This window comes from Mustelus asterias, chromosome 16, assembly GCF_964213995.1.
Source record: "Mustelus asterias chromosome 16, sMusAst1.hap1.1, whole genome shotgun sequence".
In the NCBI taxonomy this organism is placed as follows: Eukaryota; Metazoa; Chordata; class Chondrichthyes; order Carcharhiniformes; family Triakidae; genus Mustelus; species Mustelus asterias.
In genome coordinates this window covers 68,291,740-68,318,195 of record NC_135816.1, presented here as the reverse complement: position 1 = coordinate 68,318,195, position 26,456 = coordinate 68,291,740, and the positions used below count along the sequence as shown (strand labels likewise).

Genomic DNA, 26,456 nt, shown 5'->3' with positions numbered 1-26,456 from the left:
CCCATTCCCTTGTACACACACAATCATGGAGAGCTCTGGAAAAAAAAAACTGCAAGGTGACAAAGATCTCTGACTGAGATGCTGAATATATACCGACACACTGAGTAGATTCATTATTTCAGGTGTCCAAAGCATGGCAAAAATCATCAGATATCAAACGTCAGGAACTGATGATATTTGACATGATAATGCTGATTCCCATCTTTAGATAGGAGTCCATCAACTCACTAATTAATAGTGAGTGCAACAGTGGCAGCAGATGCGACACAAAACCTGTGATTAACAAGAGAACAAAAGAATGCAGAGAAGCTGATGATGTCTGGTGGGAGATTGGGGTCAGCTATTCTATTTCTACACATGCCGAGATGAATAGTTGCTGCAGCTTTTATCTCATAGTCTGAAATTTGTCTCTTTGAAAAGCGAATACTTACTTTTAATTCTATTTATTCTCTTTGAGGACTTGTGCATAATTTAGCAGCGAAAATCAAAAGACAAATCTATAGTAGAGGCGGGTACAATTTTGTATTTTAAAAAGCATTTAGATAGTTACATGGGTACGATGGGTATAGAGGGATATGGGCCAAGTGCGGGCAATTGGGATTAGCTTAGGGGTTTTAAAAACAAAAGGGCGGCATGGACAAGTTGAGCCGAAGGGCCTGTTTCCATGCTGTAAATGTCTATGACTCTATGACTCTAAGAGGAATTGTGTTGCCTCTGACATTCGATACTATTGTACTAATTGAGATTCTGTATGTTTTGGGCCATATGTGTAAGACTCAAATTAAGCAGTTAATGATACTTAACCATTTTCAGCAGAACACTGTACTCAGAATGATGAGAAATCAGAGGAAATATTGGAATCTGATATGTGATAGGGCAAAGATCAATGAGGACAATAAATGGCTGAGGAGGAAGACCCTCCAGTTTGGCCCAGTTAGAATTAATTGTCCACAATATTTTCAAAATCATATGCTGAAATTTTCTGGTCCTTCCTGCTGGTTGGATCTTCCAGTCCTGCCGATGGCAACCATCTGCAATGTGTTTCCTGGCGGCAGAGGGTGCACAGGCATGCAAAGTCCCATGGATATCGGTGGGACCGGAAGATCCCACTGCTGGAAAATGTGCTGTGGGTTCTTCCCGTAATCTGTCAGAGCTCTCCAGCTGGGATGTCTTTTTGCCATCACTCTGGTGGGACAAGGCCTGTTGGAGCCGGTAACATTGGCTCCACAGAGATCAGAGAGCCACCTTTAAAGAACTCCCTGATCTACGCTAAAAGGAAACTATCTCCCCCACACTCCCTCGCACAGACACAGGGAACTCTCTCACAAGAATGAGGGCAGCCACCCCCAACAAGTAATAGGTGCCAGTAATAGGGTGCCTCCCCACCTGCCCCCACCACACAGGCATCAGCCCCACCCATCTCCCCCTCCACACAGAAAAGGGGAACCCCTCCAATGGGGCACCCCAGATGTTCCACCTTGGTTCTACCACTCTGACACTGCCAGGTTGCCAGGGCATGTCTCTTTCCCCCTGGGGCTATAATGATCTTTGTGGGATGTGGAAAATTTAAAAATGAGAACGCGCCAGCGAGAATCTCATTTTCCGACTCCCATGAGAGTTTGGGGCTGCGATTACGCTGATGGCTAACAGGGCTCGATATCGCCTCCATTGTCTCCACAGTTTTTAAATCAACAGACAGAAATTAATTGGCAATTTTTTGAGCACATTCACTAGCTCTGGATGTTCCAAAGCAGTTTAAAACTTCTCTACTTACCAACGAGATAGAACAGGAATGGCAGGGTGGCACAGTGGTTAGCACTGCTGCTTTACAGTGCCAGGGACTGGCTCAATTCCGGTCTCAGGTCACTGTCTGCGTGGAGTTTGCACATTCTCCCTGTGTCTGTGTTTCCTCCGGGTGCTCCGGTTTCCTCCCACAGATGTGCGGCTTAGGTTGATTGGCCATGCTAAATTGATCCTAGTGTCAGGGGGTTTAGCAGGGTAACTATGTAGTGTTGCAGGAATAGGACCGGGTGGGATTGTGGTCGGTGCAGATTCAATGGGCTGAATGGCCTCCTTCTGTACTGTAGCGATTCAATGAGGTGAACACGACATTGGATGATAAGAGCAATGAAATAAGTGCAATTAAATGGAGATTTATTGAATAAACCAATCAAACTCAAAGATGATAAAACCCCTGGTCCTGATGGATTGTAATCATGCATTTTTTTTTAAATGTAGGGAAAGGAGTGGAGAGGATTTTTTAATAACTCCTTTAAAAAAGTTGCAATGTCAGAGGACTAGGGGATAGCTAATGTAGCACCTGTATTTAAGAAGGGGGCAAAAGCATGCCCAGGGAATTATAAACTAACATCCACGGTAGGAAAAGTAATAGAATGCTAACTAAAGGGGAGAATAGAATATCAATCAGAAACAAAGAACAAAGAACAGTACAGCACAGGAAACGGGCCCTTCGGCCCTCCAGGCCTGTGCCGCTCCTTGGTCCAACTAGACCAATTGTTTGTATCCCTCCATTCCCAGGCTGCTCATGTGACTATCCAGGTAAGTCTTAAATGATGTCAGCGTGTCTGCCTCCACCACCCTACTTGGCAGCGCATTCCAAGCCCCCACCACCCTCTGCGTAAAAAACATCCCTCTAATATCTGAGTTATACTTCGCCCCTCTCACCTTGAGCCCGTGACCCCTCATGATCGTCACTTCTGACCTGGGAAAAAGCTTCCAACTGTTCACCCTATCTATCCCCTTCATAATCTTGTACACCTCTATTAGATCTCCCCTCATTCTCCGTCTTTCCAGAGAGAACAACCCCAGTTTACCCAATCTCTCCTCATAGCTAAGACCCTCCATACCAGGCAACATCCTGGTAAACCTTCTCTGCACTCTCTCTAACGCCTCCACATCCTTCTGGTAGTGCGGCGACCAGAACTGGACGCAGTACTCCAAATGTGGCCTAACCAGCGTTCTATGCAGCTGCATCATCAGACTCCAGTTTTTACATTCTATACCCTGTCCTATAAAGGCAAGCAGACCATATGCCTTCTTCACCACCTTCTCCACCTGTGTTGCCACCTTCAAGTATTTGTGGACTTGCACACCTAGGTTTCTATACTCTTGATGGCTCTGCCATTTATTTTATAACTCCTGCCTACATTATTTCTTCCAAAATGCATCACTTTGCATTTATCTGGATTAAATTCCATCTGCCACCTCTCCGCCCAATTTTCCAGCCTATCTACATCCTGCTGTATTGCCCGACAATGCTCATCGCTATCCGCAAGTCCAGCCATCTTCGTGTCATCCGCAAACTTGCTGATAACACCAGTTACACCTTCTTCCAAATCATTTATATATATCACAAATAGCAGACCATACAAAAAATACAATAATTAATGAATGGGCAGCAAGGATTTCAAAATGGATTTCAAAAACTGCTTGAATTTTTTAAAAGGGAGGGTAGACAGTGAGAACGTAGTAAATATCATTTACCTAGACTTTCAAAAACACCATCGATGAAATGGCCCACAATAGGCTAATGAACAGGATCGGAGAATGCAGAGTTAAGACCAAGTGACAGAATGGATTGCTTATTGACTTCAAGATAGAAAGCAGGAAATGAGAGTAAAAGGTAGATATTCAGATGGCGGAAAGTGGGAACCGGTGTTCCACAAGGATCAATGCTGTTCACATTTTATATTGGTGGCTTGGACTTTGGCATCAAAAACACAATTTCTAAATTTACAAAAGGCACCGAATTAGGGGGCATGAGTGGATAGTGTGGTGCTGCATGGTCAGGCCACAATATAGGTGGGGCTTAGGGACACAAAGTAGGAAACCAGAAGACCAAGTCAAATCAATAAACAATTGAATAACACACATGAAGGCACGTAGCCAAGTTCATGATTATATAAATGGAAAGAGGTAAAGTTATCGAGACACATTCTCATACAATCTGTAGCAGGTTCCAAAACAGGTTTGTTGTCCAGTCCTGGCCATAATTCACAAAGCACACAGCAAGTTTCACACAGAAAGTAGTTCTCATAGGAATCCAATGCCCTCCTCACTTTCACTCTAATATTTCTGGCTCCTTTTTTACTATTGCTCGGTGATCTACTTGTTTACTCTACATAAGGGTTCTCGTGAAGATAGAAAATTATCTCCATTGTATCAATAGCTTTTGTGACTTTACCTTCATCAATCTCCAGAGTAACTAAAGTGTGATCCACACAGTGGTCCATTGCATACAAAAGTGTAGCGGCCTGCTCACAGAGCAAAATCAAGTGATTCACTGTACCACTTTAGCCATTCATCAGCCTGATTTAGGCATGTGACTGTCTCAAAGCACTCCAGTAGAGATGGAGATGCCATCCTTTTACCATTTGCCACCATGTTAGTGTGTTGTCGGATTGGAGTAAGTTCAATAACTCCCAAAGACCGTTAGTGGCAAACATTGACTTTACTGTAACAGATTTACAGTTATGTGTGCAATCCCTTTGCACTAGCTTCTTCCCATGTTGCTTTCTCCTGTCCAATCACATCAGTAAATGTCACTTCATTCTATGACGCCACAGACTATTACAGTTAAACCTTTATGGAACTTAGTAGAAGAACTTCCATTAAACTGCACCATCAACAGGCAGCCACAATTTCAGATGCAACCAGGCATCAGTGCACAGCATATAAAATTAAATTCATTGCCTTAGTATCCACACAAAAAGTGAGACTTAAGGAACCATAGTCAAGGAGTTCAATAACATTTTGGGGAGCAGCAGTCATGACCTTTACCACCTGAGATTATAGCAATACATAAATGTTAGCTACGTATATGCACTGTAGAAACAAGGCAAAAAATCTTTGACACCAACAACAATAATCCAAGCCACTTCACAGGAGCACTATCAGACAAAATTTGGCATTGAACATTTAAAGAGGTCAGATGGCCCAAAGCTTGACCAAAGAGGTTGTTTTAAGGAACATTTTAAAGGAGAAAAGAGAGATAGAGTATCAGAGAAATTTAGGGAGGGAATTCCAGAGTATAGGTCCTGGGCAACTGAAGGTGCAGCCATCAATAGTGAAGTGATGAAAATTGGGAATACTCAGGAGCCATGATGTGGAGATGCCGGCGTTGGACTGGGGTGAACACAGTAAGAAGTCTCACAACACCAGGTTAAAGTCCAACAGGTTTATTTGGTAGCAAATACCATAAGCTTTCGGAGCGCTGCTCCTTCGTCAGATGGAGTGGAAATGTGCTCTCAAACAGTGCACAGAAACACAAAATCAAGTTACAGAATACGAATTAGAATGCGAATCCCTACAACCAGCCAGGTCTTAAAGGTACAGACAATGTGGGTGAGGGGAGCATTAAACACAGGTTAAAGAGATGTGTATTGTCTCCAGACAGAACAGCTAGTGAGTTCTGCAAGTCCAGGGGGCAAGCTGTGGGAAGCCATCCCCTACGGACAAGCCCTCCGGATACACAGGATCTGCTCGGATGAGGAGGATCGCAACAGACACCTCCAGACGCTGAAAGATGCCTTCATAAGAACAGGATATGGCGCTCGACTCATCGATCAACAGTTCCGACGCGCCACAGTGAAAAACCGCACCGACCTCCTCAGGAGACAAACACGGGACACGGTGGACAGAGTACCCTTCGCCGTCCAGTACTTCCCCGGAGCGGAGAAGCTACGGCATCTCCTCCGGAGCCTTCAACATGTCACTGATGAAGACGAACATCTCGCCAAGGCCATCCCCACACCCCCACTTCTTGCCTTCAAACAACCACGCAACCTCAAACAGACCATTGTCCGCAGCAAATTACCCAGCCTTCAGGAGAACAGTGACCACGACACCACACAACCCTGCCACAGCAACTTCTGCAAGACTTGCCGGATCATCGACATGGATGCCATCATCTCACGTGAGAACACCATCTACCAGGTACACGGTACCTACTCTTGCAACTCGGCCAACATTGTCTACCTGATAAGCTGCAAGAAAGGATGTCCCGAGGCATGGTACATTGGGGAAACCATGCAGGGGCTACGACAACGGATGAATGAACAACGCTCGACAATCACCAGGCAAGACTGTTCTCTTCCTGTGGGGGAGCACTTCAGCAGTCACGGGCATTCAGCCTTGGATCTTCAGGTAAGCGTTCTCCAAGGCGGCCTTCACGACACACGACAGCGCAGAGTTGCTGAGCAGAAACTGATAGCCAAGTTCCGCACACATGAGGACGGCCTAAACCGGGATGTTGGATTTATGTCACATTATCAGTAACCCCTACAACTTGCCCCCTGGACTTGCAGAATCTCACGAGCTGTTCTGTCTGGAGACAATACACATCTCTTTAACCTGTGTTTAATGCTCCCTCCACCCACATTGTCTGTACCTTTAAGACAAAGAACAAAGAACAAAGAACAGTACAGTACAGGAAACAGGCCCTTCGGCCCTCCAAGCCTGTGCCGCTCCTTGGTCCAACTAGACCAATAGTTTGTATCCCTCCATTCCCAGGCTGCTCATGTGACTATCCAGGTAAGTGTTAAACAATGTCAGCGTGCCTGCCTCCACCACCCTACTTGGCAGCGCATTCCAGGCCCCCACCACCCTCTGTGTAAAAAACATCCCTCTGATATCTGAGTTATACTTCGACCCTCTCACCTTGAGCCCGTGACCCCTCGTGATCGTCACCTCAGACCTGGGAAAAAGCTTCCCACTGTTCACCCTATCTATACCCTTCATAATCTTGTACGCCTCTATTAGATCACCCCTCATTCTCCGTCTTTCCAGGGAGAACAATCCCAGTTTACCCAATCTCTCCTCATAGCTAAGACCCTCCATATCAGGCAACATCCTGGTAAACCTTCTCTGCACTCTCTCTAATGCCTCCACGTCCTTCTGGTAGTGCGGCGACCAGAACTGGACGCAGTACTCCAAATGTGGCCTAACCAGCGTTCTATACAGCTGCATCATCAGACTCCAGTTTTTATACTCTATACCCCATCCTATAAAGGCAAGCATACCATATGCCTTCTTCACCACCTTCTCCACCTGTGTTGCCACCTTCAAGGATTTGTGGACTTGCACACCTAGGTCCCTCTGTGTTTCTATACTCCTGATGACTCTGCCATTTATTGTATAACTCCTCCCTACATTATTTCTTCCAAAATGCATCACTTCGCATTTATCCGGATTAAACTCCATCTGCCACCTCTCCGCCCAATTTTCCAGCCTATCTATATCCTGTTGTATTGCCCGACAATGCTCTTCGCTATCCGCAAGTCCAGCCATCTTCGTGTCATCCGCAAACTTGCTGATTACACCTTCTTCCAAATCATTTATATATATCACCAATAGCAGAGGCCCCAGTACAGAGCCCTGCGGAACACCACTGGTCACAGACCTCCAGCCGGAAAAAGACCCTTCGGACTTACCCTCGAACATCCTCTCCCAATCAACATCCACCAATTCCTGCCTAATCCGGCTATAGTTAGCCTTCCCCCAATTTAGCACCCTGCCCGTAGGACAGCACTCATCCTTGTCCATTACTATCCTAAAGTTAACAGAGTTGTGGTCACTATTTGCCACATGTTCCCCTACCGAAACTTTGACGACCTGACCGGGCTCATTTCCCAGAACTAGGTCCAGTATAGCCCCCTCTCTACTCGGGCTATCTACATACTGTTCCAAAGAACCTTCCAGACACTACCCTCTGTCTCCTATGGCCAAGCCAGTTCTCCACCCATCTAGCCACTTCTCCTTGTATCCCATGAGCCTTAACCTTCATAACCAACCTGCCATGTGGAACTTTGTCAAATGCCTTACTGAAATCCATATAGACGACATCCACGGCCCTTCCTTCATCAACCGTTTTTGTCACTTCCTCAAAAAACTCCACCAAATTTGTAAGGCACGACCTCCCTCTTACAAAACCATGCTGTCTGTCACTAATGAGATTGTTCCGTTCTAAATGCACATACATCCTGTCTCTAAGAATCCTCTCCAACAACTTCCCTACCACGGACGTCAAGCTCACCGGCCTATAATTTCCTGGGTTATCCCTGCTACCCTTCTTAAACAACGGGACCACATTCGCTATCCTCCAATCCTCAGGGACCTCACCCGTGTCCAAAGAAGCGACAAAGATTTCCGTCAGAGCCCCAGCAATTTAATCTCTCGTCTCCCTGAGCAGTCGAGGATAGATGCCATCAGGCCCTGGGGCTTTGTCAGTTTTAATGTTCCCTAAAAAACCTAACACTTCCTCTCTTGTAATGGAGATTTTCTCTAACGGGTCAACACCTCCCTCCAAGACACTCCCGGTTAACACGCCCCTCTCCTTCGTGAATACCGATGCAAAGTATTCATTTAGGATCTCCCCTATTCCCTTGGGTTCTAAGCATAATTTCCCTCCTTTGTCCCTGAGAGGTCCGATTTTCTCCCTGACAACTCTTTTGTTCCTAACGTATGAATAGAATGCCTTAGGATTCTCCTTAATCCTGCCTGCCAAGAACATTTCGTGACCTCTTTTTGCCCTTCTAACTCCCCGTTTGAGTTCTTTCCTACTCTCTCTGTATTCCTCCAGAGCTCCATCTGTTTTCAGTTGCCTGGACTTAACGTACACCTCCCTTTTCATTTTAATCAGATCCTCAATTTCCCTGGTTATCCACGGCTCTCGAATCCTACCTTTCCTATCTTTCCTTTTTACAGGCACATGCCTATCCTGCAGCCTTATCAATAGTTCCTTCAAAGACTCCCACATGCCAGACGCGGACTTACCCTCGAACATCCTCTCCCAATCAACATCCACCAATTCCTGTCTAATCCGGCTATAGTTAGCCTTCCCCCAATTTAGCACCCTGCCCGTAGGACAGCACTCATCCTTGTCCATTACTATCCTAAAGTTAACAGAGTTGTGGTCACTATTTGCCACATGTTCCCCTACCGAAACTTTGACGACCTGACCGGGCTCATTTCCCAGAACTAGGTCCAGTATAGCCCCCTCTCTAGTCGGGCTATCTACATACTGTTCCAAAGAACCTTCCAGTACGCATTTTACAAATTCCTCCCTGTCCGGACCCCCAGCTCTAAGCACTTTCCAGTCTGTGCCAGGGAAATTAAAGTCCCCCACTACAACAACCCTTTTTTTTCTGCACCTATCCAGAATCTCCTGACATATCCTTTCCTCCACTTCCCGTGGGCTGTTGGGTGGTCTGTAGTACACCCCCAGCATAGTGACTGCACCCTTCCTGTTTCTGAGTTCCACCCACAGCGACTCAGTACATGACCCCTCTAAGTTGTCTACCCTCTGCACCGTGGTAATATGCTCCTTAACTAATATCGCTCCTCCCCGACCTGTCTGGCCTAAAACACTTATACCCCGGAATATTCAGCTGCGAGTCCTGTCCTTCTTTTAACCAAGTTTCCGTCACCGCAACCACATCCAAATTCCACATAAGCATTAAGGCCCTAAGTTCGTCTGTTTTACCCGTTACGCTCCTCGCATTGAAGCAGATGCACTCCAGACCTCCAGGCCCACTCAGGTCATCCTCCTCCAGAGTGCTCCTCTTCTTAGCTAGCCTTGCCCTGGCCCCCAGCTCAACCCCAGCCTCAGTATTTACTGACCTACTGTTTTGTTCCCCACCCCCCTGCCACACTAGTTTAAATCCTGCCGAAACACTCTAGCAAAACTCCCAGCCAGGATATTTGCTCCCTTCCAGTTAAGGTGTAACCCATCCTTTCTGTACAGTTGCCATCCTGACTTGAAGCTTTCCCAGTTATTTTTGAATTTAAAACCCTCCCTCTTGCACCAGTCCTTTAGCCACGCGTTCAACTGTAGAATCTCCCTGTTCCGAGCCTCACTTGCACTAGACACCTGGAGCAGTCCAGAGATTGCTACCTTGGAGGCTTTACTTTTTAGCCTAGCACCCAACTCCCTGAATTTCTCTCGTATGACCCCCCTGCTCTTCCTACCTACATCATTTTCACCAATGTGTATAATCACATCCGTTTGACTACCTTCCTTTTTAAATATGCTTCCTACCCTCTCGGAGACATCCAGTACCCCGGCACCAGGGAGGCAGACTACCATCCTGGATTCTCGTTCACTCCCACAGAACCGCCTGTCCGTGCCTCTAACCATTGCGTCCCCCACAACTATTGCTCTCCTAAACCCCTTCTTTCCCTTCCGGACCCCTGAGCCTGTCTCCGTGGAGGCGATCTAGTCCTCGTGGCTTACCCCTGGAGGGTCATCCCCCTCCACAGAATCCAAAACGATATACCTATTTTGGAGGGGGACAACCACAGGGGATCCCTCCACAGACTGCTCACTCCCTTCCCTTCTCCCATCTGTTGCCCATCCCTTTCTTTTATGGGAGACTGCCACTGGGGTACTTTCTGGCACATCACCCTTCTGACTATTACCCCTCCTAACTGTGACCCACGTGTCTTCCTTCCGAGACTATAACTTTTATCTATTAATCTCTCATTTTCCCTAACTAAACTGAGTTCATCGAGCCTCAGCACCAGCTCCCTTACACGATCCTTCAGGAGTTGCAGTTCCACACATCTGGCACAGATATGGACTTCCGGGAGGCAAGTTGTCTCCAGGAACTCCCACATCCCACACCGAATGCAGTATACTGGCCTCCCACTCATACCAGCCATGTCCTTTTTAGTTTTTGGGAGATAAAACAAAAAAAGGGGGTGTAACAGAAGAAAAGCAAACAACCTTCCTCGCCTTCGCCGAAGCCCTGTGAGCCAAAGCCCTTACAGCTCACTCTCTGCTCCCTGCTCACTCCACTGCCCGCTCCAGACGCTGCCCGCTCAAAAGTGTGGCCTGCTTTTAAACCCTCCAAAAAACCTTCCCCAGGCTGCTCCTGGGCCTACTCCCTGTTTTGAAAAAAACCTCCGATTTTTAAGCCAAATTTAACTGAAAAATAAATAAATAAAATGCAGACACAATCTTTCTTACACTCAGCCTGCTCCTGTGGAACAATGAGGCTGAAACCTCCAAGGTAAGCCCTTTTTAAACCTTCCCCAGGCTGCTCCTGGGCCTACTTCCTGTTTTGAAAAAAAAAACCTCCTTTTAAAATTAGCCCTTTTTAAACCTTTCCCAGGCTGCTCCTGGGCCTACTCCCTGTTTTGAAAAAAACCTCCGATTTTTATGCCAAATTTAACTGAAAAATAAATAAATAAAATGCAGACACAATCTTTCTTACACTCAGCCTGCTCCTGTGGAACAATGAGCTGGTTGGCTGGCTGGCTGTAGGGATTCGCATTCTAATCAGTGTTCTGTAACTTGATTTTGTGATTCTGTGCACTGTTTGAGAGCACATTTCCATTCCATCTGACGAAGGAGCAGCGCTCCGAAAGCTTATGGTATTTGCTACCAAATAAACCTGTTGGACTTTAACCTGGTGTTGTGAGACTTCTTACTACAATACTCAGGAGGCCCGCATTGGAGGAGGTCTTCTGGCTCAGTGAGTAAGTTTAGTTTATTTATTAGTGTCACAAGTAGGCTTACATTAACACTGCAATGAAGTTACTATGAAAATCCCCTCGTTGCAACACTCCAGCATCTGAAGCATCTCTGCCTCTGAGCCAGGAACTTCGAGTTTGAGTCCCACTCCAGGACTTGGTGGTCAAAGAAGGTGCATTCATAACACCATCAAGCAGGTTAAGTGTGTCAAACTGCAAATCCCTCCAAACATGCCAATGGCTGGCAGTAAGAGCAGGAGAGATTCCTGATCAGCTAGGCTTGATGTGGAGTGGCGCCTCTCCAGCTATAAGTCCCTGGTGACAGACGAGCAACCTGTTCCAGAAATTACTAACGATGGAAACACACAAAAGTCTGCCTTGGGCACCATTAGGTGAGGGAAGAGAATTGGAATTGGAACCAATATCTTTTAAGTTTAAGTTTGTTTATTAGTGTCACGAATAGGCTTACATTAACACTGCAATTAAGTTACTGTGAAAATCCCCTAGTCGCCACACTCCAGTGCCTGTTTGGGTACACTGAGGGAGAATTTAGCATGGCCAATGCACCTAACCAGCACACCTTGGGCTGTGGGAGTAAACCAGAGCACCTGTAGGAAACTCACGCAGGCACAGGGAGAATGTTCAGACTCCGCTCAGACAGTGACCCAAGCCAGGAACTGAACCTCGGTCCCTGGTGCTGTGAAACAGCAGTGCTAATCACTGTGCCATCGTGCTACCCATATCTTGGAGGTTTGTAGGGCTAGAGAAGATTTAACAGACAGGGAGGGGAAAGGGCGGCGTACTTGTTGTCACCTACTCCCTCTACTCTGCCACTGATTATGATTCACTGATGCAACCATTATTCTCCTGTCCTATGGACCTTCCTCTCCAGCTCATGCTGCCTCGTCACTGCTTCAGTAAAACCTTTCCTTACATGTCCTTCCTCATCACTTTCATTCTCTCTTTGTTTCATTTGCTTGACATCCACTGTATTTCCCCCTTAACGCACTTTGAGGAGGCTTCATCTGGCTTCATCGACGCCTTCGAAAAATAAACAAGTGAGATCAATAACGCTACTTTGTACCTTTCTCCCAAACACAAAATCAAAAATGTGTTTTACTTGTAAAGCGAAGCAGTAGGAGGAATTAACAGCTAACAGGGATTTATGCCTGTATGTGAGCTCTACCTTCTGTTCAATTCTACAATAAAGAGATAAAGGGAAAGAGTGGGGGATGGGAAGGAAAGAGGGAGCGACAGGGGGAAAGAGGGTGGAAGTGTTTGGGAAAGGGAGAGGGAGAGAAGAGGAAAAAAGAAAGAGGAGATAGAGAGTGGGTGTGTGGAAGAGGGGGAGTAAGGGGAAATGAAAAAGGAATATGACAGGGAAGAGGGGGAGAGGTTCCCATTTTAGATCTGAAAAATTATTGTAATGTTACAATTCTTTTCAGTTCTAATTTTTTCAAGATATATTTTGCAGTCTACAACACCAATGTATTAAAATGAACTCTTGGGAAAAGCATTTCTGTTTTCAGTGCCTGAGCCTGACCCTGTTCAGTAATGTTTGAGATTGGCTCAAATCCAAACAAGTCTGATTGGCTTCGGCTGCCTCTGTGATTGTCTAATCTTTTTTCACATTGACAAGGGCACCACTAAAGACAGGGCAGAAACAGCAGCAATCAATGCTCTATGAAATACACGGGATCACTGCATCCCAGTTGGAGAAAGCAGACTATTTTTCCATTAAAAATGCTCAGAGCAGAAACTTGGTCCAACATCAATAATGCTGCCTAAGCTCATAATGTGAAGTCAAAACACCAAAACTGTTAGTGATGATGGGTCGCAATGATAAAGGAAAAATGGTTGATGATAATGGAAGGTAAAGATTTCAACAGTCAGGCTCAGATGAGAACAGTTGGAAAAGGGGTTATTTATTCTTAGCAAGTAGTCGAGCTGAAGTAAATTCAACGTTGGCCATAACCATAATAATGCTAATTAGAGTTAATTTGGTGAACATATAAAGAAAGGTGAACATATAGATTTGGCCTGTTTTGGGTGATATTTTCTTTCAAACTCTACTCAACTTGTTATCAGGGACTTAAATTCCATGGAGAGATTAGCTGTTAGTTTTGTTCTCTTGAGAGAAAAGAATATTAAAGGGGAGATTTAGTGGAAGTGTTCAAAATTAAATAATTTTTTTTCTGTTTTTAATTAGTATCACAAGTAGGCTTACATTAACACTGCAATGAAGTTACTATGAAATTCCTGTAGTGGCCACACTCCGGCGCCTGTTCGGATACACTGAGGGAGAATTTAGCATGGTCAATGCACCTAACCAGCATGTCTTTCAGACTGTGTGAGGCAACCGAAGCACCCAGAGGAAACCCATGTAGACACAAAGAGAACACGCAGACTCCGCACATGCAGTGACCCGAGCCGGAAATCGAACCCGGATCCCTGGCGCTGTGAGGCAGCAGTGCTAACAACTGTGATTGAGTTCACTGACAAGAGTGTCAATATGTGGAGATGCCGGCGTTGGACTGGGGTAAACACAGTAAGAAGTCAGTAAACACAGTAAGACTTCTTACAAGAGTGTCAATAACCAGAGAATACCAATTTAAGGTAATTGCTAGCAGGTGGGAGGTGAGGAGGCTTTCTTATGCAATGTGCTATCATGATCTGGAAGGCATATCCTGAAAGGATGGTGGAAGCAGATTCATTATTGCGGGGGGTGGGGGTGCGGGGAGTGGGGGTACGGGGTGGGGGGGGGCGGCGTGCACGGTGGCTAGCACTGCTGCTTCAGAGCTTCAGGGACCTGGGTTCAATTCCTGGCTTGGGTCACTGTCTGTGTGGAGTTTGCACATTTTCTCCGTGTCTGCGTGGGTTTCCTCCAAGTGCTCCAGTTTCCTCCCACAGTCCAAAGGTGTGCGTGTTAGGTGTATTGACCATGCTAAATTGCTGCTTAATGTTCCGGATGCATAGTTAGAGAGATTAGCAGTGTAAAGATGTGGGATTACGGGGATAGGGCCTGGGTGGGATTGTCGGTGCAGACTCAATGGGCTGAATGGCCTCCTTCTGCAATATAGGGTATCTATGCTTCTATGATTTCAAAAATAAATTGGATAAATACTCCAAAAGGGAAACGGCTATGAAAAAAGACCAGAGGAGTGGGACTATTTGGATGTATTTTTCCCCCCAAAGAGCCCCAAAGGCACAGTGGGTCAAATGGCCTCTTCCTGCACTGTAATATCCTCTGATTCTATAACTCCATTCAAAAAATGGCTGCTTGCAAGGACAGAGTAGTTACGTATTCACTGGTTCAAGAATGCCACCATTTCTTTTATTGTCGGTGACCAAGGAGTGGGTGAGTCTTTTGTGAATGAATGCATCTCATGTCTCAATCACTCTTCTTTATCTTCCAGGACAAGGTAACACACAACAGGTACCAGCTGGACTTGACCATAAGATCATTCCCCTTGAAGAAGTGGTGCTGACAGTAATTGGGAGGGCAGTGGTCCATGGCTACAAGCAGAGAGGGAGACATTTCAACTTGAGGTATGTGGCCAGTCCAGCTCCCTTCCATATCCAGTACTATTTCTGATCTATAATTCCTCCAAATGTACCCCCACTCATGTGCTCCATATGCTATCATTCCGTATATCCTCCTACAATGGTCACACATGCCGCAATCCTAACCTTCCCTGCTTTGTCACTACAGAGGAGAAGAGAGTGGGGAAGAAGGCACTATTAATTTCTACCATTGTCACAGGCACCAGAACAGGGATTGGCCTAACTTAGAACCAAAGGTACAATAGCGATTTCCATTAGCATATTGGGCACAAGTGGGTAGTAGTCATGCCAGGGCATAGGAGCCTCACAGAAAATGGTGTGCAGTAACCTTAATGAGCATTAGGAGACAATGTAATAGGTTAACAGGCTTAATCATACTTGGGATGGTCATAGCTAACACACCTCATCCTCTTCGCAAATGTCATCTCGCATGAAAGATGGACTAACTAAGAATTGAGCTGAAGTTTTAACTGACGATCCATTGGCTTCATGGTCACTTTTACCAATAGTCACTTTTTTAAAGATTTTCAAATGTTTAAAACTGTTTTCGAATACTCAGGCTGCCACAGTGGAATTTGAACTCACGTTCTCTGGAATATTTTCCCAGGCCTCTCAGTTTCTCATTCAGTAAACACAATTTACTAAACCACCATACCAATAAATGTGCAGGTGTTTTATCCACAGCTGTCTAATGTGGGGTTTGGGATTGTAAAGAAAACTGACAGGTTTGTGGTAGAGGTCCATTAGTGTTTCTACGTAACTCAAAATGGTGGCAATTATTACTTATTCTCCTCCACATCAACAAAGCTGCTTTATAATTTATAGCCTGTAGTTCATTCAGAGCTATTACAAAGGTCAGCAATGTTAGGAGTTCAGGTTCCACTTCACAGGCTTCAAATATGAATCAGAAGTTTGGATCTAGCTGAATTCACAGGCAAGGTGTACATGATGTGGAGAATAATGAACAGTTAGTAATATGACAGGGACATTCACTGGATGATCAGCAGTGGGGTGGTTACGCAGTTGTCTCGTCAAACAGTTCTGAAACTGGGAACAGAGGTTCAAGCGACTTGTCATTCGATTGGATCCTTGAGTTTGGAATGCTCTATTTAACCCACAGTCCAGCGTTATAAAGAAAGCATTTATTCATCTCGATAAAGCAATGTATCCTATGTTATACGGATCAAACTGAGAAGTAGTCCAGGTGATGTAAGACTACAAAAATTCCTTTCCTGGGTTCAGATGTGATTGTGGACTGCAAGAATCACCTGAACAGTGGTCAGCACTGCTGCCTCACAGAACCCAGGGATCCGGGTTCGATTCCTGGCTTGGGTCACTATCTGTGCGGAATCTGCACGTTCTCCCTGTGTCTGCGTGGATTTCCTCCGGATCCTCCGGTTTCCTCCACAGTCCGAAAGATGTACTGGTTAGGCGCATTGGCCATTCTAAATTCTCCTTCCGTGTACCCGAACAGGTGCTGGAGTGTGGCGACTAGGAGATTTTCACAATAACTTCATTGCAGTGTTAATGTAAGCCTACTTGTGACACTAATAAATAAACTTAACTCCAAAGAGGATCAGAGTCTTGATCATATTTCAGAACAGATACTGTGATCTGCAGAAAGGTGGCTTTGTTCAATTTGAAACTCTTCAGTATCACACATTGGCAACACTCCTACTGACATTGATCCATTAACTGCAAGGTCAGTAATCTTGGTGTAATCAACATGTATAATCAGTCAGGCATTGCACATTTATCAAAAGAAATGTATCGATACTGTTTCCTACTAGGAAATCAAATTACCATTTTATAGTCGGGAAAATTTAAAAATATCAGGGGGGAACTTCACAAAGGTCGCATATTGCCAAAGGTTACACATCCTCATAAACTCCTTGACCCCTACCCTGGCAATCTGATCCAAAGCTGATAGTCTCATGACAAGTTCTTATCCATCGGTTAGCCTTTATGCTCTTTATTGTAAATTCTATTGGCACAAAAAAACATTAAAGTGAAAAAAATGACAGAATCCCATTGGCATGTAGCCATTGGACATGTAGACATTTAAATAATGCTGATTTCTTTGTTTCCAATGGCCTTATTTGCTGCTAGAATACATGCTCACAAGCAATATTCAGCTATTTATATTTGGAATGAGTGCGTATTGATTATTAAAAGTACTGGATCAAATGTGAGGGGTTGGCTCCTTTCAGGCAAATGTTTTTTTGTGTTGAAAGAAGAGGTGTCAATGTGTCAGCTTTGAGCATTCCCAATTTAGGACTAGCATCACAGTGGCACAGTGATTAGCACTGCTACCTCACAGTGCAAGAGGCCTGTGTTTGATTCCAGCTTGGGTCACTGTCTGTATGGAGTCTGCACATTCTCCCTGTCTGCGTGAGTTTCCTCCGGGTGCTCCGGTTTCCTCCGTGCTGGTTAGGTGTACCCAAACACGTGCTGAAGTGTGGCAATTAGGGGATTTTCAAAGTAACATCATTGCAGTATTAATGTAAGCCTATTTGTGACACTAATAAATAAACTTAAACTATATCAGTTGGATGAAATGTCTATACTTTTCTATTAAGCAATTCAAGGTACAATAGGCACCAGATAAAGAGTAAAGTTTCCATTCCTCACCCATCCCTCAGAAGAAATACAAATGGAAAAATAGTTACCACTGGCCCTGATTCATGCGAATTGTTCTGCCTTAGTTTCCAGAAGTTTGAAATAATCATATTACTTTCCACAGATACAGGGGCTGACATCAAATGTATTCCTCAGATCTCACCAAGTTAGTTAGGTACACTGGCTTTAGTACAGTAGTGAGTGATGTGACATCATGGATACTTAGGTATATATGAGCATAACAACATAGTCCCTAAATGGCCTTGAATATAACTACAATGCAACATCACCAAAGGAACATTTCCTACAGCATTCATATGAGATTCTTCAATTTTCCACCCCCTGACCATTTAAGTCCTTCTGAAATTATCATCTTGTGCTTCCTAGGAACTGGGTTGAACGTAACAAACTCACCTCATGTAGATTATTCACAGGCAGCAGAAAGAGGACACTTGCAGCTCAGCTCCAGAGGTGAATGGGCATTGTTCTGTAATATATTGTGCCTCCAATCCTCGGATTTTGCATCAATCTACAGCAATAGCTAAATATGCCTCTTTGAAAGATTACTGATTTACCAAAATAAAAGTTAGGACCAGCTCAGTTTGTTGTATTCATGTCAGCACCACTCAATGTCACCCTTCCTGCATTTCAATAAACTCCTATTACCATCATATGTACAATTGCTGAAAACTTTTAAAAACATTTCTTTCATCCCCTTGGCATTGACGATTCCTATTGAGTTGTGCCATCCACTCACTTCATTCAAATCATCCTCTGGCGTTGCTGGTGTCCTGTCTGTTCTGTAGGAGGCCAAGGAGGATGTTTCTGAATCCATCGATTCCTCATCAAATCCAAAACACGTTTCTACCACATGTCTCTGTGAGTGGAGGAGAAGAGAGAGAAAAAACTACTACTCTCGAATGCACAATTTCCTTGGGCTATCAGAGCTGGATATCCCGATATGTTCTACTGGCACACTTGGATGATGGTTGTCGTGGAGTGGTTGCAGATGAGCTACAGTGGGTGTGTGTGGGTGATGCAAGAGAGATGAGCGTGACATATTGGGACAACAAAACATCTTCTGGTAGGAGTAGCTACAAGCAGTACCAGCTTCTGGCACATGAGATTTCACATGGGATTTATCCACATAAATGTGATGGCAGGATTTTAAGCTTTGAATCAGGGCCCAGAACTCAGGGGAATCGCAAGCCTGCACGATGTGTGAAACAGCCGACTGACAGTGATTTTCCCCAAATTTGCCAATTACTGGCCAGAGGGCTGACTCACTGTTCAATTCAGGTCAGCGAGTGGGCTCTCGCAGTTGGAGGAGTTTGGAAGCCTTCATTTTTAGGTACCCTCACTGCAACCTCTTAAACTTTCATGTTAAAAAGTGGACTCAAGCAAGCCAGGCTTCCATTGTTACGGGTGCCGCTCCACAGGGCAGCCTGTGGTCACAGCTGTGGCCGGACAGGCAGGAAAAGTTTCAAAATCTGCCCAGAGTACTGGTCACAACTCCCCTGCCCACTGCACACACCAATCTGCCACCAGGAGGCCGTGTCCAGGCAGCAGGTCTAGTCCCTGATATCTAAAGGGGAGGGGGGGTGGGGGAGCGCATATCTAACAATAGGCTTAATTAACTTTAATTTCCACTTAAGTGACTACCCACCATCCCCATAAAACAGTCCAAGGACAGGATGACGTTGGCAAAGCAACACATCAATTGGGGTTGCAAAGTTTCGCACCCACATGCTCCACACTTGCCCAATATGCGGTTGAAAATTCAGCCCCTTTTTTACGTGCATTTCTTTAAATGTGCTGTAATTATGAAGAAAAATGTGATTGCATATATATAATTAATTTCAATATTTCCCCCATCCTTTTGTTTTCGGTGAACCTACATCCTTCGATGAATTCTGGAGAGGGAATGAGTGGGAGAATAAAGATTTGTACATTTCCTGGGAGAGAATTAGATTGTCTCCTTCAAACAAGCCAGTATAACAAGCTTCAGGAATTAAAAAAAAAACACCTTTATCACTGTGCCACCCGGTATTAGTTACCTTGATATGCTTTGTACTTCGTTTGTGTCTCTTGCGACGAAGCAATCGTTCTCGGTCCTAAGAATAGGGAAGATTCACAAGACTGAAATTTGGTGCGTTACAGAAAACCCCGCTGAAACAACTGCGTCATGTAATAAAAAATGATTAATCGATAGTCTCAGCATATGGGGACTCCTCCCAGTATGAACAACTCATTTATCACACAGTGAATTCCATACACAATACAATGTTCTGTTTATAGAGAAATAAAAATGATTAACAAAGCCCATACGCACATGCGTGGCCTTTACAAATGTTGCTTGACATATCAGCAAAAATACACTTCTGCCTTTTATTCATTGCTACACTTATGGCTGCTCAGGATGCTGGCGAGTTCTGCAGTGACTAAGCCTGAAGGTGCAAATCTAATTAATTTCCACACCGAATTTTCAAGTCAGTTAGATATTTAAAGATGTCAAAAATATACATGCCTTCAGTAATCTTCCTAATTGCTCCACAGTATTGATTCCTACTTAATATAAAGGATGATTCTGTTTTCATCATAATACGCAGCACTTTTTACTGTTGGTCACGGCCCCACTACTCTGCAAAGAGGACTGCATGCCTTGCCTCCAATCAGTGCAAGCAGCCCTTCCCTTGAAATAGAAAAGCTATTTTTACCATTCAAAATATCTAGAATCATCATCAAAATTACAGCAGCTAGGTACACTGACTGAGAATCTGTCAATTATTCAAATTTAAGAAATGTGCCAACTAAAAAGACCTTTTACAAACACGTCATACTTTTCCTTTCTGTCACAACAGAGGGCAGCACGGTGGCACAGTAGTTAGCACTGCTGCCTCACAGCGCCAAGGACCCCAGTTCAATTCCAGCCTTGGGTAACTGTCTGTGTGGAGTTTGCACATTTACCCCGTGTGAAGGTGGGTTTCGTCCTGGTGCTCCTGTTTCCTCCCGCAGTCCAAAGATGTGCAGGTTAGGTTGACTGGCCATGCTCAATTGCCCATTAGTGTGTCAGGGATGTTAGCAGGGTAAATGTAGGGGTTACAGGAATAGGGCCTGGGTGGGATTATTGTCGGTGCAGCTCAATGGGCTGAATGGTCTCTTTCTGCACTGTAGGGATTCTATGATTCTATGAACAACCATGGATCTTTATTCTTGCAGAACTCCCACCATCTCATATCTGAACCCCTTGGATCCCAACTCCCTATTTCTGAAGATCAGAATTGTTTATATAGTGAGGGTGTGTCCCAAGGCTATTTATAGAATCCATAGAATCCCATAGGAGGCCATTCAGCCTATCGAGTCTGCACCGACTCTCTGAAAGAGCATACCACTCAGGCCTTCCCCTCCACCCTAACCCCGTAACCCCACACATTTATCATGGCTAATCCACCTAACCTACATACCTTTGGACACTAAGCAGCAATTTAGCATGGCCAATCCACCTAACCTGCACATCTTTGGATTGTGGGAGGAAACCAGAGCACCCGGAGGAAACTCACGCAGCCACAGGTAGAACATTCAAACTCGAAACAGATAGTCACCCAAGACTGGAATTGAATCCAGGTCCCTGGTGCTGAGGCAGCAGTGATATCCACTGTACCACCGTGATGCTGTTTGTGCCCTTGTCTCAGGTTGGGGATTGAGGAGGTGTGAGAGGTGACAGAATTTATTAAACGGTAGACATATTAAACACAACACTGCCAGTCCCATCAAGAGACTTGGAAGTCACCTCAGGTGCAGGTGTAGTTGTGGAAGTTTTAAAGGCTTTAATATATGACATACAAATTAGGAGCAGAAGTAGGCTATTCGGCCAACATTCAATAAGGTCACAGCTGATCTAATTGTGGCCTTAACTCTACATTCCAACCACCCTGATAACTCTTGACTCCCTTGTTAGTCAAGAATCTACCTACCACTTCCGTAAAAAATATTCAATGACCCTGTCTCCACCACTCGCTGGGGAAGAGAGCTCCAAAGACTCATGACCCTCGGAGAGAAAACATTTCTTCACATCTCTGTACTAGATGGGAGACCCTTTATCTTTAAGCTGTGTCCCCTATTCTTAGTCTCTCCCATAAGGGCAACATTCTTTCAGCATCCACCCTGTCAAGTGGTTGTTGAGATATTGAAATGTTCAAATGTTGGGATTTTAATTTTATTTCATTGAAACTTAATTTAATTTAAAGTTGGAACTGTGTCTATAAAACACTCAAAAATGACAACTACGTTGTGGGAAGAAAAACAAATGAAGGTTTAATGCATTCAAATACAATTCCTTCATCTATGGTTTTAACTGAAGCATTAACTGCTTAAAAATAAACAGCTTAATGTAACCATTAAAATCATAGGTCAAGAAATGTCATGGGAGCACATTAAGCATTCACGTATTATTCTTCACACAATGACATTTTAAGAATTGATACTGGAATAAAGCAATAACATTTCTCTCTATTCTATTGAAAGGTCACTGAGGAATGCTCTGTACTCATGTTTACATAGCAAGTACAAGGAAGGAAAATCCCTTCAAGGTTTTAGTGTCCTTGAAAATATTTATTGCAATGATTAATAAATGTCCTTTGATGACATTTGTGTTTTAACATCAACTCAATGTACATAAAATGTATACCGCAGCTTCTTTTAATATGTTGTACGTATCATTTGAAACAATAATTCATTTGTGTACAGAGTTTGAATGCAATAAAAATATCTGGAATTAAGAATCTATTGATAACCATAGTCAATTGTCGGAAAAACCCATCTGGTTCAACAAATGTCCTTTAGGGAAGGAAATCTGATGTCCTTATGTGGCCTGGCCTACACGTTACTCTGAGCCACAGCAATGTGGTTAACTCTCAACCGCCCTTTGAAATGGCCTAACAAGCCACTCAGTTCAAGGGCAATTAGGAATGTGTAATAAAAGCTGGCCAGCCAGCGACGCCCATGTCCCATGACTGAATTTTAAAAAAAGAGTGGGAGGATAAAGATTTGATGAACTGCTCTATGTGCTCAACCTGGACTATGTCAAAGAGGGAGGTGCTGGCTGAGGGCCCAGGGGTTTTCCTGAGCAGCAGGAACTTGCGTCACTGCCAAGTCATGATTGCGTGGCACCTGATAGCTGACGAAAAGTGGGCACTGGTGTTGGCAGGCTGCGAAGGCAGAGATGTGGCCTGCAACAAGGCCAGGAAGAGAGCTGAGGATGTTTATTCTACACTGTGGGGGTAGGTGCTTTCAGCAATAAAGAAACAATGATGCAGTATAATAACATCACAAGTAACAGAGATTCAGAGGACTTACCCTCGTCAGGTCATCAATGATGTTCTGCTGTTCAAGAACCTGAAGCTTTAAAAATTCCACTTCTTGTTCTTCATGAGCTTGGTCGAGATCATTTAAGGAGCGTAATTTTTTCAAGGGTGGATGACAGCTGTTTTTCTCTTTCTGCAGAAGGAGAGAAATGTTTTGAAAAGGCATGAGTAAAAAAAAAAGCAGTAACGTGTGATCCTTTGGGAGGCTAGCTTTGCCTTGCTTCGGGGAAATGGCCATGTTGTATTACTTAGGCAGCAATCAGAACGTAATTACAGACCACTGTGTATCATCACAATGACTTATCTTTCACTCAGGCCGGACACTACTTTAAGAAACCAAATCTAAAGTGCCATGTGCCATTTACTATTACATCACCCACTAATTTTGCTACTTTTGCTTTATTTCACCTCTCTCCAGCTTCTCCCCCAATAGTATCTCACAATAGTTCTTAGTCACTGCTGATGCCAACTTAACTGGAAGCAAGCAGATATATGGGCTGGAATTCTCCGACTGTTCATGCCGGTGGGATTCTCTGGACCCTCTGGCGGTGCACCCCTGTTGCGGGTTTCCTGAAGGCATGGAGTGGCTTCAATGCGAATTCCCATTAACAGTGGTGGGACCAGAGGATCCCACCATCAGCAAACAGCACACTGCCTGCCACCTCCAGCTATTCAGGCAGATTCAACAATCAAGCACAGTGCCACGCAATCACTGGCTTTACCATCTCCCTTTGCCCATAACGTGAGGGGGAAGCAGAAAACATACCCTCGGGTGACTCTGCAAATCAATGCCCTGAGTGCCCTCAAGGGGGTGGTCCTACCCATCAATGAATTGGAGCCAATGCAGCCCATGGTATCTAGCACAGCAGAGTCTGTCCAGGATATAGTGAGCGATAGCCCTATGCCCCTGTTTAACTCTCATCTCGACCTCATCTGAGATGTGGTATCAAGGGGAGATTGAAGATGTTCTGACTATGGAATTCCTGCTTTCCTCCCCACTCCACTTCTCTCAAATATCTCTGCCCCCTGCTTGTCTGCTTTCAGATGCAGAACAGCTATCACCATGTCAAGGAGAATACTGAGATACAGGCTATTAGACTAGACGGGATTGAGGTTAATAAGGAGGAGGTGTTAGCAATTCTGGAAAGTGTGAAAATAGATAAGTCCCCTGGGCCAGATGGGATTTATCCTAGGATTCTCTGGGAGGCTAGGGAGGAGATTGCAGAGCCTTTGGCTTTGATCTTTATGTCGTCATTGTCTACAGGAATAGTGCCAGAAGACTGGAGGATAGCAAATGTTGTCCCCTTGTTCAAGAAGTGGCGTAGAGACAACCCTGGTAATTATAGACCAGTGAGCCTGACCTCTATTGTGGGCAAAGTTTTGGAAAGGATTATAAGGGATAGGATTTATAAGCATCTAGAAAGGAATAACTTGATTAGGGATAGTCAACACGGTTTTGTGAAGGGTAGGTCGTGCCTCACAAACCTTATTGAGTTCTTTGAGAAGGTGACCAAAGAGGTGGATAAGGGTAAAGCAGTTGATGTGGTGTATATGGATTTCAGTAAAGTGTTTGATAAGGTTCCTCACGGTAAGCTATTGCAGAAAATACGGACGCATGGGATTGAGGGTGATTTAGCGGTTTGGATCAGAAATTGGCTAGCTCTAAAAAGACAGAGGGTGGTGGTTGATGGGAAATGTTCATCCTGGAGTTCAGTTACTAGTGGTGTACCGCAAGGATCTGTTTTGGGGCCACTGCTGTTTGTCATTTTTCTAAATGACCTGGATGAGGGCGTAGAAGGATGGGTTAGTAAATTTGCGGATGACACTAAAGTCGGTGGAGTTGGGACAGTGCGGAAGGATGTTGCAGGTTACAGAGGGACATAGATAAGCTGCAGAGCTGGGCTGAGAGGTGGAAAATGGAGTTTAATGCGGAAAAATGTGAGGTGATTCACTTTGGAAGGAGTAACAGGAATACAGAGTACTGGGCTAATGGTAAGATACTTGGTAGTGTGGATGAGCAGAGAGATCTTGGTGTCCATGTGCATAGATCCCTGAAAGTTGGCACCCAGGTTGATAGGGTTGTTAAGAAGGCGTACGGTGAGTTAGCGTTTATTGGTAGAGGGATTGAGTTTTGGAGCCATGAGGTCATGTTGCAGCTGTACAAAACTCTGGTGCGGCCGCACTTCGAGTATTGCGTACAGTTCTGGTCACCGCATTATAGGAAGGATGTGGAAGCATTGGCAAGGGTGAGAGGAGATTTACCAGGATGTTGCCTGGTATGGTGGGAAGGTCATATGAGGAAAGGCTGAGGGACTTGAGGCTGTTTTCATTAGAGAGGAGAAGGTTAAGAGGTGACTTAATAGAGGCATATAAGATGATCAGATGGTTAGATAGAGTGGACAAATTTCCTTGGATGGTGATGGCTAGCACGAGGGGACATAGCTTTAAATTGAGGGGTGATAGATATAGGACAGATGTCAGAGGTAGGTTCTTTACTCAGAGAGTAGTAAGGGCATGGAATGTCCTGCCTGCAACAGTAGTGGACCCGCCAACATTAAGGGCATTTAAATGGTCATTGGATAAACATGTGGATGATATTGGAATAGTGTAGGTTAGATGAGCTTTAGATTGGTTTCACAGGTCGGCGCAACATCGAGGGCCGAAGGGCCTGTACTGCGCTGTAATGTTCTATGTTCTATTACCAGGAGAGTCTCAGCAGAGGGAGGAGAAAAAGGAAGGGCCACCCCATCAAAGTGGTGAGGAAGCATCGTCACTTGATCTTACACTCACAGCCAGCAGCTTAAATATTGGCACTGAGAGAACTTTTGAGGCTAATATAGAGTTGCAATTAGTATATAGTGAGTCAGCAGGCACAAGTGGTCTGCAAGTAGGCCAGCTCCCCAAATGGCAAGGTCATGGATGAATGCTGCTGCAAGGGCTAAGAAAAGGTCTTCAATGGGGCAGTGGATAGCAGATAGATGGTGATGATGCAAGAGGAGATGCTTGGTGCTGCCAGGTAGACTGTATGCCAAGGAGAATGGAGTCCAGCTCCAATCTGGGAGACATCATCACACAGAGCGTGGAGCCCATTCTCTCCAGTGTTAAATTGATGGCGACCTTTATGACAGCACATTTGAATTGACCCATGGTGCAGTTTCTGGTAGCCTCTGTCTCAGCTTCCACTGCAAATCAGGCAGAACTCCTGCAACATTTCAGTGTTGCAGTGGAAGCTCAGATGGAGGTCATGAGGTCCATGGTTGTTGCCATGGAGATTCAGACAGCTGCCATCTTAGCTGCATATCTTTGTACTCAAAGGGGCTTGCAGGCTCTAATGGTGGTTTAGCAATCTGTGCCCCAGCAGATTATGAGGATGGTTAAGGTACCAGCTAGGGAAGTGGCAGTCACTCCATGGAGCCC

General features: G+C 44.8%; 1 protein-coding gene across 2 annotated transcripts in view; it reads right to left on the bottom strand.

Moving 5' to 3' along the window:
* The window catches only part of jakmip2 (janus kinase and microtubule interacting protein 2), a 111,273-nt gene that overhangs the window by 51,385 nt on the left and 33,432 nt on the right, over positions 1 to 26,456 (bottom strand). For both annotated transcript variants that reach the window (XM_078231643.1, XM_078231644.1), the window contains exons 6-8: positions 23,032 to 23,172; positions 19,734 to 19,790; positions 18,434 to 18,553 (exon numbers count right to left, since the gene is read on the bottom strand). In XM_078231643.1, coding sequence (XP_078087769.1) covers positions 18,434 to 18,553; positions 19,734 to 19,790; positions 23,032 to 23,172 — 318 coding nt within the window. The remainder of the gene's footprint in view (positions 1 to 18,433; positions 18,554 to 19,733; positions 19,791 to 23,031; positions 23,173 to 26,456) is intronic.